The sequence below is a fragment of the Peromyscus leucopus genome, chromosome 4 (genome assembly GCF_004664715.2).
Source record: "Peromyscus leucopus breed LL Stock chromosome 4, UCI_PerLeu_2.1, whole genome shotgun sequence".
NCBI classification, from domain to species: Eukaryota; Metazoa; Chordata; class Mammalia; order Rodentia; family Cricetidae; genus Peromyscus; species Peromyscus leucopus.
The window spans coordinates 142,416,059-142,431,336 of NC_051066.1; the positions used below are offsets into that span (position 1 = coordinate 142,416,059).

Below are 15,278 nucleotides of genomic sequence, written 5' to 3' on the forward strand. Positions count from 1 at the left end.
AAGACTGCTTGGAGAAATAAGGTGGAGAGGGACTTTTGATAAGATTTTAAGGAAAATCAATAGAGAAAGGGAGAAGGATGGTCTTTTCAACCTATAGTGTCCAGCCTGGAGACCATCTCCCTGGTAAGTGGAAGGAAGCCTTGAGAGGGAATCTTCATGAGACTCTGCTCTAGGGAGCAATAGCTTCCTCACACAATGTCCATCAGGCTATACATTTGTCCAGGATTTTATTTGAGATATAAATCTAATTAATGTTCTCTCATCTTGACCAGAAAGTCCATAGCCTCCTGTGTGGCCTCTTCTTCATTGACATCCTGTCTTTATTGGTCTGATTTTTAAATATTTTATTACATGTATTTGTTTGTTCTGTGTCTGTTGAGGTCAGAGGACAATGTACAGAGCAGGCACTCTCCTTCTACTGTGTGGGTCCTGAGGATGGAACTCAGCTCGTCAGGCTTGGTGGCAAGCACCTTTACCTGATGAGCCATCTTGCAAGGCAGGTTTACTGATACTTAAATGTAGTTGTTTATAGATATTGTTTTATCTCCAATAAGTTTAATTAATTTTCAGACCTGCTTGGTAAAAGTCTGCTTTGTTCTCTTGCTCTTTATTTTTATTTTCAAACGTGTGTGTGTGTGTGTGTGTGTGTGTGTGTGTGTGTGTGTGTGTGCTGTATGTATATGCATGCATATGGAGGCCAGAGGGTTTCTATCCAGCCTCTTACTCAGAGTATTTCCACCTCATCTTTTGAGGTGGGGTCTCTCACTGAACCTAGAGCTCATGAATTCAGCTTGGCTGTCTGGCCAGCACAGTTCCCTGTCTCTATCTCCCCAGCTCTGGAACTGCAGACTCTCACTACCCACTGCACCAGACTTTTTGTGCTGGTATTGAGGATCTGAACTGAGTGAGTACCTGTGCTTCGCATGGCAAGTGCCTTTCTGATTTAGTCATCTCCCCAACCCCACAATCCTTTCCTTTTTAAATCACATTTTAGAGTTTGCTGAATTTGCTCTTGAAGATCCCAATGTCTGAAGCCTCCATGTCTGCCTGTTTTACTTATTAACTCTCACTTCCAGCATCTGAATCCCTCATGTTCATGGTATGGGAACTTAGAGACTTGAGTGGAAAGCACTATTCTTGTGGTGAATGGGAGAATGCTTGATTTACTTCTGCTAAGTACCTGTCAGATTCTAGGCTAAGTGAAGTTCTTGATGTCTCAGGCCCTATGAATTGAGGAAGGTCTCTTCTCTTTATAAAATTGACTGGAGAGATTTCTCCCCCTTCTCTCTGGGGCAGGATGTGGGGGTGGGAGCACTCACTTCTTAGTCACTTGTGTGGTGAGTGCATGGCCTGATATTGCCTCAGCTCTCTACAGCAGTGGAAACTGACCCTTGACTTCCATTAAAGTCCTGTCCCACCTGAGCAAGGGAATACATCCAGAATTCACCTAGTCTGGCAGAACCATTGGGATGAAAACAACTTTAACCACCCAGGTTTTCTGTCTTGTGAATTTTAACTGTTTTGTACCTTCCATTCGTCTATTAATACATTTAAGTATATTTAATTTTTAAGAACAACTTGGTTGGGGTTGGAGAGATGGCTGAGTGATTAAGAGTACTGATTGCTCTTCCAGAGGACCTGGGTTCGATTCCCAGCATACATGTGGCAGCTGACAACTCCAGTTCCAGGGGATCCGAGCTCCAGATCCAGGGGATCTGACACCCTCACACAGACATACCTGCAGGCAAGATACCAATGTACATTAAATAAAAATAAATCATTAAGAAAAAGAACAAAATTGTATTTCCAGGGTAAGGAGGGCTGTGATATGACTAGTGTCAGGTCAGGAGCTCTCAATTTCCTATGCCTTATTATTAAGAAGTTTTTGTTGGGCATGGTAACACACAACTTTAGTGCCAGTACTCAGAAAGCAGAGGCAGGTGGATCTCTGTGAGTTTGAGGCCAGCCTGATCTACAAAGAGAGTTCCAGGGCAGCCACAGTGCTACACAGAGAAACCCTGTCTCAAAAAAAAGGGGGGGGGCAGGGAAGACCTTGTTTTTACTCTTATTATTTTTTAAGCTGTGATTTCACTAATTTGACCAAGCTGATCTCAAACTTTTGATCTTCCTGCATGAGTTTCTGAGAGCTTGGATGATGTGTGAGAAGTTGCACATTTTGATATATCCACAAGGCTATCTTTTCTTCTTCAGCTACCCATTGTTGGTCTTGTCTAAGAAGCCTTCCCTAACTCTCAATCTCCTAATGTCATGAGCATATAAAGACTCCCTCTGATATTTTTTTCTAACATACATAAATACATGCCTTTATATATATGGAAGGATTTGGTTTGCTTTTTGTGACCTAGACAACCAGGGAGCATGGATCAAATGTGATTTTTCATTTGTTTTAGCAACTAGGTATGACTTCATATTTTTGAAAGTACATATATGCTTATATATCGCTCATGCATATTCCACATATAGAGATTTTGTTTGATTGGAAAACTCTAATACATTATGTGGAATTTACATAAAAACCTCTCAGATCTGTATATAAATTGTTGTTCCCTGATCTGTTTGCTGTTTTTAGCTCCTTGTTTATACTTGAAGTTCATCTCAGGGCTTTCCATTCTGTTTAATCTCTCTCTCTCTCTCTCTCTCTCTCTCTCTCTCTCTCTCTCTCTCTCTCTCAACACTGTAATGAAAATGGCTGTTTCATTAATGAAACTACACATGTTAAAGGATAGGGAGTCAAAGGCACAGGGTCTGTCTGGAGAGTAGAAATGAAAACACATAGAAACTTCGTGCTTGTATGCCTAATTACTCCTGTGTTAACTTGAGACCTGGAGATTCACAAAGTTCTCAGAATCCATCTGTGCTGGACCCACAGCAAGCACTGGACCGTGGAATTGGGTTTTATTGATTAATTCATGGCAGTATACAAGCACAAAGTGCTCAGAGGCTTGGCTGAGGAAGCTTCTGGCAAATGCTATATAGATGGCACCAAGTGATGGGAGATGGGCGAGGCCGTGTGGGAGAATGGCAGTCCTAAAAGGCACACTCCTCACCAAAGGAGTGAGGCTCACCCCAGGCTCTGAAGAAAGGATTCTAGTCATCATGAGGGTCTTCCTTGTGCACTTGCTGTTCCTGTTGAGGGATGTGCAGCTGTTCTTCAGTCATGAAGAACATGCAGTTTATTCAGTTAGAGAAGTCTGTGAGGTATAGGGATATGGGCAGGTAGATGGTGGTCCTGAGCTCACCTGTGCAGCACATGGGCTCTGTGCACAAGTATCTGAGACCCCTTGACCTGTCAGCCACAGAAGCAGAGCTTTGAGCATGGTCACAGACATCTCTCATCTTCTACTCTTTGCTTTGATATGTCCTTGGGGCTGTGGCAGGAGCTTGGAGACACAAATGGCAGGATGGAGCATGGTCTTTGTCTAGGTGAACACATGTGAGGCTGGCCTACACACCAACCTGACAATTCCCCTAGATAGCTAAACACGCAGTGATGTTTAGAGGAACCAGGGGTTAATATATTCCAACCAGTGTCAAGATTCATGACAACAACCTCAGCCTTCCCCTTTCCTGAGTCAACCAAGGGCCTCTAGTCCAAACTGAAGCCCCTGAGCTCAGTAACTTAACCAAACAGTTTTCAGGAATTCCTACTGGACTGACCTGGGCAAGAAATGCTCCCCATGACTGATCTCCATAAGACCGAGGAAGAAATGGACCATGAAATGCATAAAGACCCAAAGGATAGAGAAGAAGCTTGTATGGAGCCTAAGAGTCCAGTTCAACATCCGAATCTAGAGGGGCTTCTTTTTAGAAGTATAAATGAGAAAACGGATCAGCTCTGAGCTGCAAATTAGACGTGAACTTGGAAAAGTGAGTTGATCTTAAATTCAGCCTTGAGGAAACAAAACGAGAAGGAACAGGTCTAACATCACGTACGAGGTTGACATGTACCTGCTATCAGTCACATGCGTGCTTGAGGTCCTTCAAACCAAAGCAAGCATTTGGAGGAGAAGGGCACTCACATCCAACCCTTGAGTGGGATTCTTTAGAAAATGGAACTTGAGGTGAGGGTTTTAAGGCTAAGTGACTAAGGAGGGCAAGCTCTTAGGAGGAGGACAGGAAGGCTGTGAGGAGGAGGAGGGCAGGGAAAGGGGAGTAGAGATATGTTGTAATGATAATGTTGTAATGTAATGGGGGCCTCGGCATGGGCCCCCAGGGACTCTGGAGAGAGAATTGTACCATTTAGATTGTCCTATTTAGAGGTAAGTGTGACTGAACCACCTCATCCTACACCACCTAGTCTGCCACAAGGGAGTGGAGGTGAGATGGGAAGTTTCCCAGGCATACATGAGCAAGCTGAGTCCCCACATCCCAGATGATATTCGTGTCCCCCACCAATAGGAGGGGAAGAGTTGTGTAGCCCCGAGGGAGAACTGTTAGACGTTGCCTTACAGCACCTGGCATGCCTGGGGCGGGGGGGGGGGGTCCCCTGAATGACAGGAGATGAAGAACTGCCTATCCAGGCTAATTTTCTGAATGCAGCTGCTTGGGGGAGGGGCTCCACACAAAGACTCCTCTGACAGGGCCAAAGCAAGATGGGAACAGCCCCAGCCAACAATAGCACCAGGGTCCACGTGGGCTCCTCAGGAATGATGGGGCCCAGATCCCGCTTGGGTAAGATTGCTTTGGGGGCCAGGAACTCTTCTGACAGTCCCCCAGCAACTTTGATTGAATGACGGTCCCCAAGGTCCAGGTTATGTGCCTGCCATTCTCACTGCCTGCAAAGGGGCAAAGGTGAGCCTGCACACTTTGTGGCAGCCTGGTCCCCACAGGTCCCACTTGCCTTCCTTCCTTTGTCTGTGTGCTTTGAAATCACTGCTGGAGCTCCAGTGGGTTGGGGATGAGCGAAATAACAGCCTGCCCTCCCTCCCCTGATGGCGCTCTGGGGAATTTATGGTCTTGACAAATGGGACAGAGGCGTCAGGGAAAGGAGCCAGGTACCCCCACCCCAATTCCCAGGGGCGACAGCTCCTGAAGACAAGTTTTTTTCAAATGTAGACACCTGGAAAGATGAACAAAGAGCCAGTGTCTTGTTGTCGGTGGCAGAAAAAGTCAGTATCTGAGGGGATGCTGCATTCTTCAGCCCTTATTTAAATAAAATTCTGCAGTCGGCCCCTGTGACTAGGTCCGGTGCCTGGGTCTTGGCAGAAGATCAAACAAACAAGGCAGGAGAGTAGCTAAGCATGTTGCCTCTTCTCCACAAGGTCTGTGGAGCTCCATGGGAGTCAAGAGCTTGGAAAGTGAAGCCTGTACAGGGAGGGGGCTCCCACAAGTATTTGCAAACAGTGCAAAGAGCTTTCAAACAAGCTTAAGGCATGTGGCAGTGGACCTTCATCTCAGTTTGCTTACCTGCAAGATAAGGGTGCTAGACCAGATGGCTAGTCCACTTAGGGCTTTACCTGCTTGCCAGTAGAACACTGGGAACCCGCATCCTAAGAAAGGGTACAAGTTCATTAGCGGGTTACTCGCTGGATACATGGCATGCATTACCAAGGGCACATGCCAAGGGGAGTGTACAATCCCTATGACAATCAGTAAAGTCAACTCCCACCCCTTTCTCTTGCCCCATCCTTGTGATGAGTTCCTCTGGGTTGTGAGTGACATTTTGTTTTGGGGACCACTAGATCAGATGATCTGGAAGGGGCTCTCTGATGGGGAATCTGTGCAGACCTCAAGATGCAAGCCGCCAACACCACCCATGATGTCAGCAGCGACCACGTGTGGCTCTTTTTTTTTGTTTTGTTTTGTTTTTCAAGACAGGGTTTCTCTGTGTAGCTTTGCGCCTTCCCTGGAACTCACTTGGTAGCCCAGACTGGCCTCGAACTCACAGAGATCCGCCTGCCTCTGCCTCCTGAGTGCTGGGATTAAAGGCGTGCGCCACCACCGCCCGGCTCACGTGTGGCTCTTAACACAACTGTAGTTCACATGCTCAGTAGTCCCAGGGGGGGTGGCAGCTATCATGCGGATCCATGCTGATTATAAAACATTTTCACCTTTGCACAAAGTTCTGTCTGGTGATCTGGTTAGCAAGTAGGGAAGGACTGGAATCTAACATCAATATATCTACCCACAGCATCATTTTCCCAAGCTGTTCCTAAGTAGCATGAGTAACACTGAAACATGATCTTAGGCTGGGGATGTGCCTCAGTGGGCAGAGTGCCTTCCTCACATGCATGAAGTCCTCCGGGCTTCCAGCCTGGGCATCGCACAACCCAGGCATGGTGGTGCTCACCTGTGATCTTAGCACTCAGAAGGTTGAGGCAGGGGAATCAGAAGTACAAGCTCATCCTCAGCTAAGTAGGAAGTTCAAGGCCAGACTGGGCTCCATGAGACTATGTTTCAAAACAAAATGTCAACCCCATCTCACTTAGTCCCTACACAGCCTTGTGAGTTGTGTGATCTCAATCCTCACATCCTGTGGTTAGAAGGTGAGCTGGGAGAGTGGGCTGAGGAGAGAAGGTGAGCAGGGGTGGGTGGGTGAGGAGTCGCTCAGAGCTTATCAACTCCAAGTCTAGCCCCAGGTTTCCCAGCTACCCTCAGGGCCTCTCTGGCTTTCCTGGCACATACTAAGTGTACACCACTCTGCCCCACAGATATGAAGGACGTTTCTGGCAGAGAGCCAAACGACTATGCAAGCCACCCTGGTTGTCAAGAAGAAGCAGTCTCCCCCAGCAACTTGAGGGGTTGGAGCCACGAGGGACCCTTGGGACGGCTCCATCAGAAGTGGCAGGTAACACTTTCCCTGGAGGTGAATCCAGCTGAGGTACACAAAGGCACAGGCTGTGGCATCTGTGTTGGGACAGTAGTAAATGGGCAGGCGCCAGGCCAGATCCAGAGGGGTACATGTGTGAAGGGCCATGATGAGGTTTTTATCTGTGAGACAATCGGTACCAATCTATGGAAATGGCATGGGGTAAGATGTCAAGATGCCAGTTCTGGGCAGTGCAAACATGGTCCCGGCCGGGCCAGGCAACAACAGGCCCTGTGTGTACAGGTACAGATCCCGTCTGGAATCCAGGAACGATCTAGGAATATACACACTAGGATTCCTGATGCTTCTACCTCCCCTATCTGTAGACAGGAAGTGAGCTCAGTTCTTTGCACAATGCTACCATTGTAAGGCTCTGGGGAGGAGGCAGTAGGGGCTGTGGTTGGTGTCAGAGCCCACGGATGGATGATAGTTCTGTGAGAAGTACATGTCCAATGCTTACCTTGGCAGCAGTGAGGACCAGGCTCAGAGGAAAATGTCACCTGAACTCACAGAGGCTACTTCCTGGAAAAGAGATGTTTCAAGCTCCCATCCCTGAGCAGCTAGGACAAGTCAGTGAACTTCTCTGGGCCAACATGTCTCCTTCCTTGCACCCAACAGTGATGACACCAGACTTGGTCTTGCTTGCAGAGACTTGCCTGGGAAGAATGGAGCCATCTGTGAGAGGCTGTGGGGCCCATCTGGCCAACAGTATCTGAATTACCATCTCTTCGTGTCTGGTTGTTGACTGGTTGGTTCAAGAGCTGACCCTAGGCTTTGTCCTTAGGACCCCTGGTGGGGCATTTACCCCATCTCTGTGTAGCTCCAGCACCCCCTACAGGCAAAGGGCACTTGCTCCACCCCTCTCCCCCTTCCCCTGTCCCCAAAGTCTCCTCTTCATGTAGAGAGGAAGATGAGGCCTAATGTTTTGCTACTCAGAATCAACCCGATGCAGGTATTCACTCTTACTGTTGGATGGCACGCTGCAGATGGCAGAATGTTATTTTTATGAAAGAATCTCAAGGGGAAGGCTGGCTTGTAGAAGGATGAAGGAACTCAACCCTACTTTTTCTCGGTTGCCCATGGCACTCATCTTCATCCCTTTGTTCTTTATTCAGTGAAATCAGCTACTAGGTTCAGTGATATCCTCTGTGGAGGACATCTCAGAGCTACATATGGGTTCATCTGTATATCAGAACTAGAGAAAAGTCTTCCATACAAGGGCCACAGGATACTATGTGACTATGCTTTCTCAGTGTGCCTTCATATGACAGTATTGATGGCATCTGTGCTTTCTAGACTCTTAGGGCATGCCTCTTCTCATTCCTTGAGAGGTCCTTCAATTTGCATCCCATTGTTGGGAACCCAGACCTCAGAGCACTGGAAGGTGAGGAGCTATAGACAGAGGAGTCCCACATTGAAGGGACCCTATGTTAGAACCATGGCCCCTGCTGTCTGGCTCTTCATTCTTTGTTTCCATGTGCCCCATCTTCATATATTCCCATCAGAGTTTGGTTCTAGAATTTTTCTTCATGTGGCATGGAGCTCCAGTAACATCCCTGATTGGCCTCTGCTGCTGATCTGTCAGGGAGTCGATGGTCATGGATGTCTGTGAGCAGGAGGTTGCCAGCAGTCACAGGTGAACGCTGACAGTTGTCGTCCAGAATGGATGTCTCCAGCTCTCTTCCCAAACAACTTTGGAATGGTGACTCTAGCTGTTTTGGGTGCTTACACCAGCCTAGTTATAGCCCTAGGCTCTGTGCTATGCAGGTGGGAGGGCCAATGAAAATCCCTGCTCTTGATAACAGGGAAGACAGGTGGGCTGGCTCCTTCTCCATTTTTGACCACACTGAGAATGGCATCAGTGACCCGTTCACTTCCCCATGGAGGATTTTGACTGTAAAGCTAAGACACCTACGGTCTGGCCTATAGATCCAAATGCTCAGTATGTGATCACAGTGGCTTCCGGGTGCAGCCTTACTTTGCAGCATCCAAAGTAGCCAATGATGTTGGTTGTTAATACACATATGTGTGTGACAGTGGCATATGCAGAATGCTGAGTGAAAGAGAGACCGTGGTGACCAGTGCTCATGCTGAGAGGAGGAATCTAAAGCCACTCTTATGAGTCTTGGTAGGAGGTTCCCTTTGGAGAGCAGGGCCTTTTTCTGGAAAGGTGGGTGTGGCTTTCTGGCTGGGTATTGGGCATGTGAAGGAGAATGGCCAGGAAGGAGGAGTGTGGGGGAGAGTGTAGAAGCTGCCCTGTGGGGTGGTCCAGTTAAGGGTGCATGCTTATTGGATGTAGGAGCTTGTGCTGGTTTCCCATATAATACCATCACAAACCCGGTGCTTCCTATCCCCTCATGGTTCTCCCAGGCAACCCCGGAGCCTCATGCTCCCCAAAGGTTCAAAAGAGAGGCTTCTCCCTGTTCTTCAAGCCCCATGATCCTAGTTTCTTTGGTCTGTGGCCTCATCTTTCCAGTAGTTGACTCCATTTTTACACGGCCTTGTCTCCTGTATCACCATAGGTAGAGCCACCCTCAGCTTTTCACTTACAAGGACACCTGTTATTGTATTCAGGGTCCCACTAAACCTAGGGTCACCTCATCTTCATTAATTAATAAGTTCTGTAGACCTACCAACATCATTTTCACAGATCACCAGGGGTGTTCAGGCCTTTGTAATTCACCCCCATCCAATCTCACATAAGTGGTTGTAACTGTCTTTGAATGAACAAAGGGCATGGTATGTGTGGACATCAGTGTGTAGACAGGGACAGTAAACACATTTACCAGAACATTCCAGTTCACCTAAGCCATAAGAACAGACTCAGAGCTGGGGAAACTGCTCACTAGGCGAAGTGCTTCCTGGGTAAGGGTGTATGTCTGAGTTCAGTCCCTGATACCCAATGAAAAGCCAGGCATGTAATCTCAGCACTGGGGAGATGGATACAGGAGACTCTCTAGGGTTCATTGAGAAGCCAGTTTGGCCAAATTGATGAGCTACAGGTTCAATGAGAGACTGTGTCTCAAAAGACAAGGTGGCAAGTAATTGCAGGGGACACTTGATGTTGATTCTAGGCTTTTACCAACATCTAATAACACTTGTACACATGCGTGCACACACACACACACACACACACACACACACACACACACACACACACACATCTACTAGTCCCCACCTCCACCCAGCCTCAGCAGCAGGCTCTGTAATACTTTGGGATGCAGGATTCTCAGACTTCAGGTAGCATTCCTCTCAGGAACCTTGGAACAAATAAGTGTCTCTTTCAAGAGAAGGCTGGGAGACTGGCTGGGAGAGCCATAGGCAGGGCTCAGCATGTGGCTTTGCGGGCTGAGTAGACATTCAGCTCAACATTCCCCTAAAGTGTGCCTAGCCTTACCCTGTGGCCCCAGCCTTGGGAATTATGTAAGGCAAAGAAAAGAGCACCTACCCTCTGCAGGCCTTCCTAGGCCCACCTGGGAAGTGCTGGCCCTGCTCATGGGCGTGCGTGCACTGGCTTGACCATGAAGATACAGGGGTCTTAGGATGATCAGAGCAGCCTTAGAGCACCACTGTCTCTTTGATCTCTTGAAAAGTTCCTCTCAACCTAGAGGGAGGCTCTGTATCCACCCAGCAGGATATCTGTGAGGTCCTAGACAATCCCCCATGTCCTTCCACTTGGGAGTAATCTATTCTCTATATTCCAAACTCAACAGTAGCCTGCCATAGCTTTGGTACAGTCCCAAGAACAAAGCTGTAGGCTAATGAATAAGACCAGGTCTCAACAGAAACAGAAACCAAGGATTGAGGGTGCTAAGTTAATTATCCCAGGGGGAATTGCTTGTACCCCATGTAGGTAACAGCACCCTGAACAGCCTGCAGGGCTCTCAGGTGTCTGCTCTTTTATCTGATCTTTGAGCAGCAGGCTGAGCCTGGGGGTGGGGTCCCTAGTGCCCATTTTCAAAGGCCTCCTGCCCCTGCAATTAGGAAGAGCCAGAAGCACAGCCACTGCAGGGCAGGTGTTGAGCCTGCAGGGTGAGGTCTACATACTGACCTGGGAAGAATTAATCACTGTGTGTCTTTATTGAAGTGTCAGAGGGGACCTCAGAAGGGGTGGCAGGGCAGCCCAGTAAGCTGGAGTTGACAGAGTATGATGGACACTTGAGTTGGGGGATGGGAAAGCATGTCAAAATAAACACTGCTTGGAAACCAAGGGGCCAAAGGTTTTCATTACCACTGCTCACCAGTATGTCCATGCTAGAGAAGTGAAGGGCACTCAGACTTGAAAGGTGTGGCAGACAAAATGCTCTAACTTCAAAGGAAGCCAGGCAGGGCCTTGGTGGTCCGCCATTTATAAATGACTGTGCTGAGTGTCCTTGACAGAGTGGGTGCTGGACGGAGAGACCTGAGCTGATTCCCAGTGATCAAGATGACTTGGGAATGTGCCTGCCACTATGTATACAACTGTGGTGTGTGCATACTTGTAACTGTGAGTATTGTGATTGTGTATGTACCAGTGGATGTGTGTATCTATGACTGTGTGTTACCTGTGATTGTGTGTACCTTTGACTGTGTGGGTCTACAACTGTGTGTGTCTTTTTGAGGGTGAGAGAGGAAGAACTTACATCCCAGGGCAGAGCGATATGTGGTGACTTGTGTGGGTAGTCCAAAAGCCTGGAATTGGAGAAAACCGATGGAATCAAAAGAAGAACTGGAGAATCTCACTGATTGGGGATGAGGAGTTTGCTGGTTCAAAGGTGGGAAAATCACGGCTTCTGGCCCTGGAGGCTCCCAAGAAATAGACATTTCCAAATACTGGTCAAGAGCACACATATCCAAGAACAAGTTAGACTTAATATTTTTTTTCATAGTTTTTGAAGTCTCTTCCTGTCAATAACTTAGGATGAGACAGAGTAAGAGGATGTTTTTAAAAAATATTTTTAAAGATATTTAATTTCTCTCTAAACCATTCCAATAGCTCAGAGTTAATCACTCCAATTAACAGATGGTGTGGGATGAAGCTGTCTGTAAGCAGAAGGCCAGTGAACTTAACAAGGAGGGAGACCCAAGGCAAGAGATTCTACACTGATTCCAGGCTGTGAGATACTCCTGAGAACAGAGCCCTTTTAACTTCCTAAAACTTAAACCCAATGTTACCTTAGCCAACTGTTCAGCAAGGCAAAGAGGGATCTAGAACTTCCTAGGTAGATACAAGACTTTCCAGGCCTCCAGGTCCAGTAAATGTGAAGACTGTGTATGTATCTGTGTGTGTGTATCTGTGTGTGTCTCTGTGTGTGTATGTATACATACAATCACAAGAAGCAGTTATATAGATTTAATCGTGCAGGCTTGAACTACCTCATTGAAAAGACTGGTTTTTAAATAGTAAGTCACTGAACATCTCAAGAAAGCAAATGTCTACCTTATAATCCAGATGGTTGGGGTGCCACCAGATGGTTGGGGTGCCCCAACCATGAGGGTGGCTGCTTAGCTGGGAACAGGGGAACCTCTCCAACTCCCTCTAATAAGATGAATGCTGGCAACTCCAGCCCCATCTCTCTCTGCCCCTCCACGCCTCCCTCCCTGCTTCCCTCTTATTGATCTCCCTATTTCCTCATCTCTCTTGGCTTCTCCTCTTTGTCTTCATCCTGCACTCACACATGCCCTTCAGCATAATTTTCACAGTAGACATCCCTTCTCCACAGTGGCACCTTCTGCTGTTTCAGTTACCCATCACCTAGAGTGATGGAAACATTAAGTGGAAACTTCTAGAAATAAACAGTTTGCAAGTTCTTAGCCACTTTTATAACATCATATTGCTATAAATATTCAACTTTATTTCTAGTTAATCTCTTCATGGGCCTAATTTATGAACCAAACACAATTGTAGGCAGTGGTGTCCAGGTAAACACAGAGTCAATTTAGGGCTTGATACTGTCTGAAGTTCTGGTCACCCATGGTGGGTCTTGACACATATTCCCTGTGAGTAAGGGGACAGCTGTGAATTGATTGTTAAGTGAAAATTACAGCCAGGATGTTGAAGGTCATGGAGCTGATGGAAGTGACCCTGGGAAGCCCACTTCATTCACACTCATGAGGGAGTCAGGCCAGGTGATGAGCGAGCAGGAGAAACCCAGCAAGGATGACAATAGGGGAAGAGACTCAGGGGTCTCAGGCCCAAGAGAAGCACCTCAAAGATATTGATGAAATCCCGTAATGTGTTTATGAAGGGAAATAAAAAATGCGTCCTTCTGGGGGGGCTGCTATGGAAGTCAGTTGACAATAAAGGAGCCCCTTGGGCACCTCATAGGTGTCACAACAGACTCCACATTCATCAAAACCTAATTGGCTTCTATTGATATTCTTAGTTAATGCAGAGCTTGCTTTTATAACTTCTAATAGTGGGTTTACTTTTATTTTATCTTTGTGGGCCCATGTCTTAGGTTTTTGCTGTGTGTTGCCCCCTGCCCCCCCACTTTAGGCTTCATTGTTTTTCAGGACAATGGTGAAAGTTGCTAATTCTCTTCTACATACAGTGAGAGCTCGGCTCCCTTTGTTGACTAGTGCATCTCAGGTACGTTCTCAGTGGCCATGACCTTAGACTGGCCATGCCAGGGCCTCTGCCTCAGGGTGCCTAATTCTGTGCTAAGTTCTTGTGTTCACCGAGCAAATACCTGAGCAGAGCATCTTCGCTGTCCGCTGAACATCATCTGACAGTACAGTTGGAACCCAGTTCCAGACCTTCACGACTGAGTAGGAAGGACGAGGGATGGAACCCAGGGCTTAAAGCCTTTGCCTAGCAGGTATGACGCCCTGGACTGGATCCTCAGCACAACAACAATAAACAAATAGATAATAGAAAGGAAGGAAGAAAGGAAGAAGGAAAGAAAGCCAAACCACACATAGCAGCATATGATCGCAATCCCACACTCGGTTGGAGGTAGTAGGATCAGGAGTTGAAGCTCATCCTTGGGTATCTAGCCAGTTTCAGGTCAGCTTGGGATACAGGAGAGCTTGCCTCCAATAAATAAATAACTAGCATATAAGTAAGATTGAAGACCAAGTGTAGGCTTGGACATTTGGTTTCTGGTTGTGTTTTCAAGTTGTGTCAATCAAGGAAGAATCCAGACAGCAGGTGTCTAGTTTGGATGGCAGTGGGCAGACCAGCATAATTCAATTTCACAGAATCATAATCTTCAATCTTAGGGCTCATCAACTGTCACCTCATTTTCACAGATGAAAACTCTGGAGAGATGAAGGTAGCTAGTACCAGCCTGTGACTGCCCCTTTCATCCTCTTCAGGCCTCTCCTACACTGTGGTGGGGACCAGAGTCTTGAAGGGTGGGCCAACCCCTAAGGCCAAAAAAACAAAAACAAAAAACAAAACAAAAACAAAAAAAAAACACCACCACCACCACAAAAAATCCATAATGAAAATTGTCTTTGAAAATGCTGAAAAATCCATTCTTGGGTATGAATTTGTGTGTACAAGTGAAAGCAGAGATGTGCACAGACAGCGCGTTGGCAGATAAGCTAAAAGAAGAAGGGGAAGGCCATCTGGTCATTCACCCACCTGGGCGGCTCTGGAGCTGAGCAGTAAATCCAGGCACAGAAGACAGGGGCATGAGGAGGTCTCAGGTGTCCCCGCTTCTCTCCGGGGCATGGCCCTTTGGTTTTAGCACTAAGCCTCAGAAAGGCCTGTGCTGTCTTAATGGAGTGGTTTGTTGTGGTGGGGATTAGACAAGATGCTAGAGTTGCGGTCTTCCTGGGTCAGGGGCTGGTGAGATGCAGGTGACATCACGTCATTTACATGTATATGCGATGGGGTTTAGCCTTTCCCCTGCACACCTGACTCTTACCAGCTTGGAGACAGGGGGGCAATTTTCCACCAAGTGCCAACTTGAGCCAGCTGGATCTGGCTAGCTCAAGACTGACCTTTCAAGGCCATGGGGGAAGTTCACCAAAAAATCTTGTTCTGAAAATGATTTTTCCACTGTGTTTCCCAAGCTGGGGTCTCACTTGGGAAGCACTGTGGGTACAGCTTGTGTGTACATATGAACATTCAGCCACGGGCTCTTGTGTTATATTCCAGAAGGGGCTGGGAGATGGCTCAGTTAGTAATGTGCTTGTCACACAAGTGCAGAGACCTGAGTTCAATCCCCAGCTGGGGCTGGGACTGGAGAGATGGCTCAGCACTTAAGACCGTGGACTGCTCTTGCAGAGGACCTGAGTTGGTTTCCCAGCATGCACCTCAGGCAACTGGCTATTGTCTGTAAGTCCAGCTTTGGGATCTTGAATCCTCTTCTGGCCTCTGTAGGCACCTGCACTCACATGCACATACCTTTGCACAGACACATAGCACTTTCTTGTTTTTGGAAGGCTGGGTATGATGGGGTGCACTGATCCCAGTGCTGCGGAGGTAGAGACATGAAGATCTCTAGGGCTCAATGGC

At 47.3% G+C, this 15,278-nt stretch overlaps 1 protein-coding gene across 3 annotated transcripts in view; it reads left to right on the top strand.

The window, feature by feature from the left end:
* The window catches only part of Znf831 (zinc finger protein 831), a 108,664-nt gene that overhangs the window by 51,223 nt on the left and 42,163 nt on the right, over positions 1–15,278 (top strand). For all 3 annotated transcript variants that reach the window (XM_028855776.2, XM_028855777.2, XM_037205447.1), the window contains exon 4: positions 6,672–6,808. In XM_028855776.2, coding sequence (XP_028711609.1) covers positions 6,672–6,808 — 137 coding nt within the window. The remainder of the gene's footprint in view (positions 1–6,671; positions 6,809–15,278) is intronic.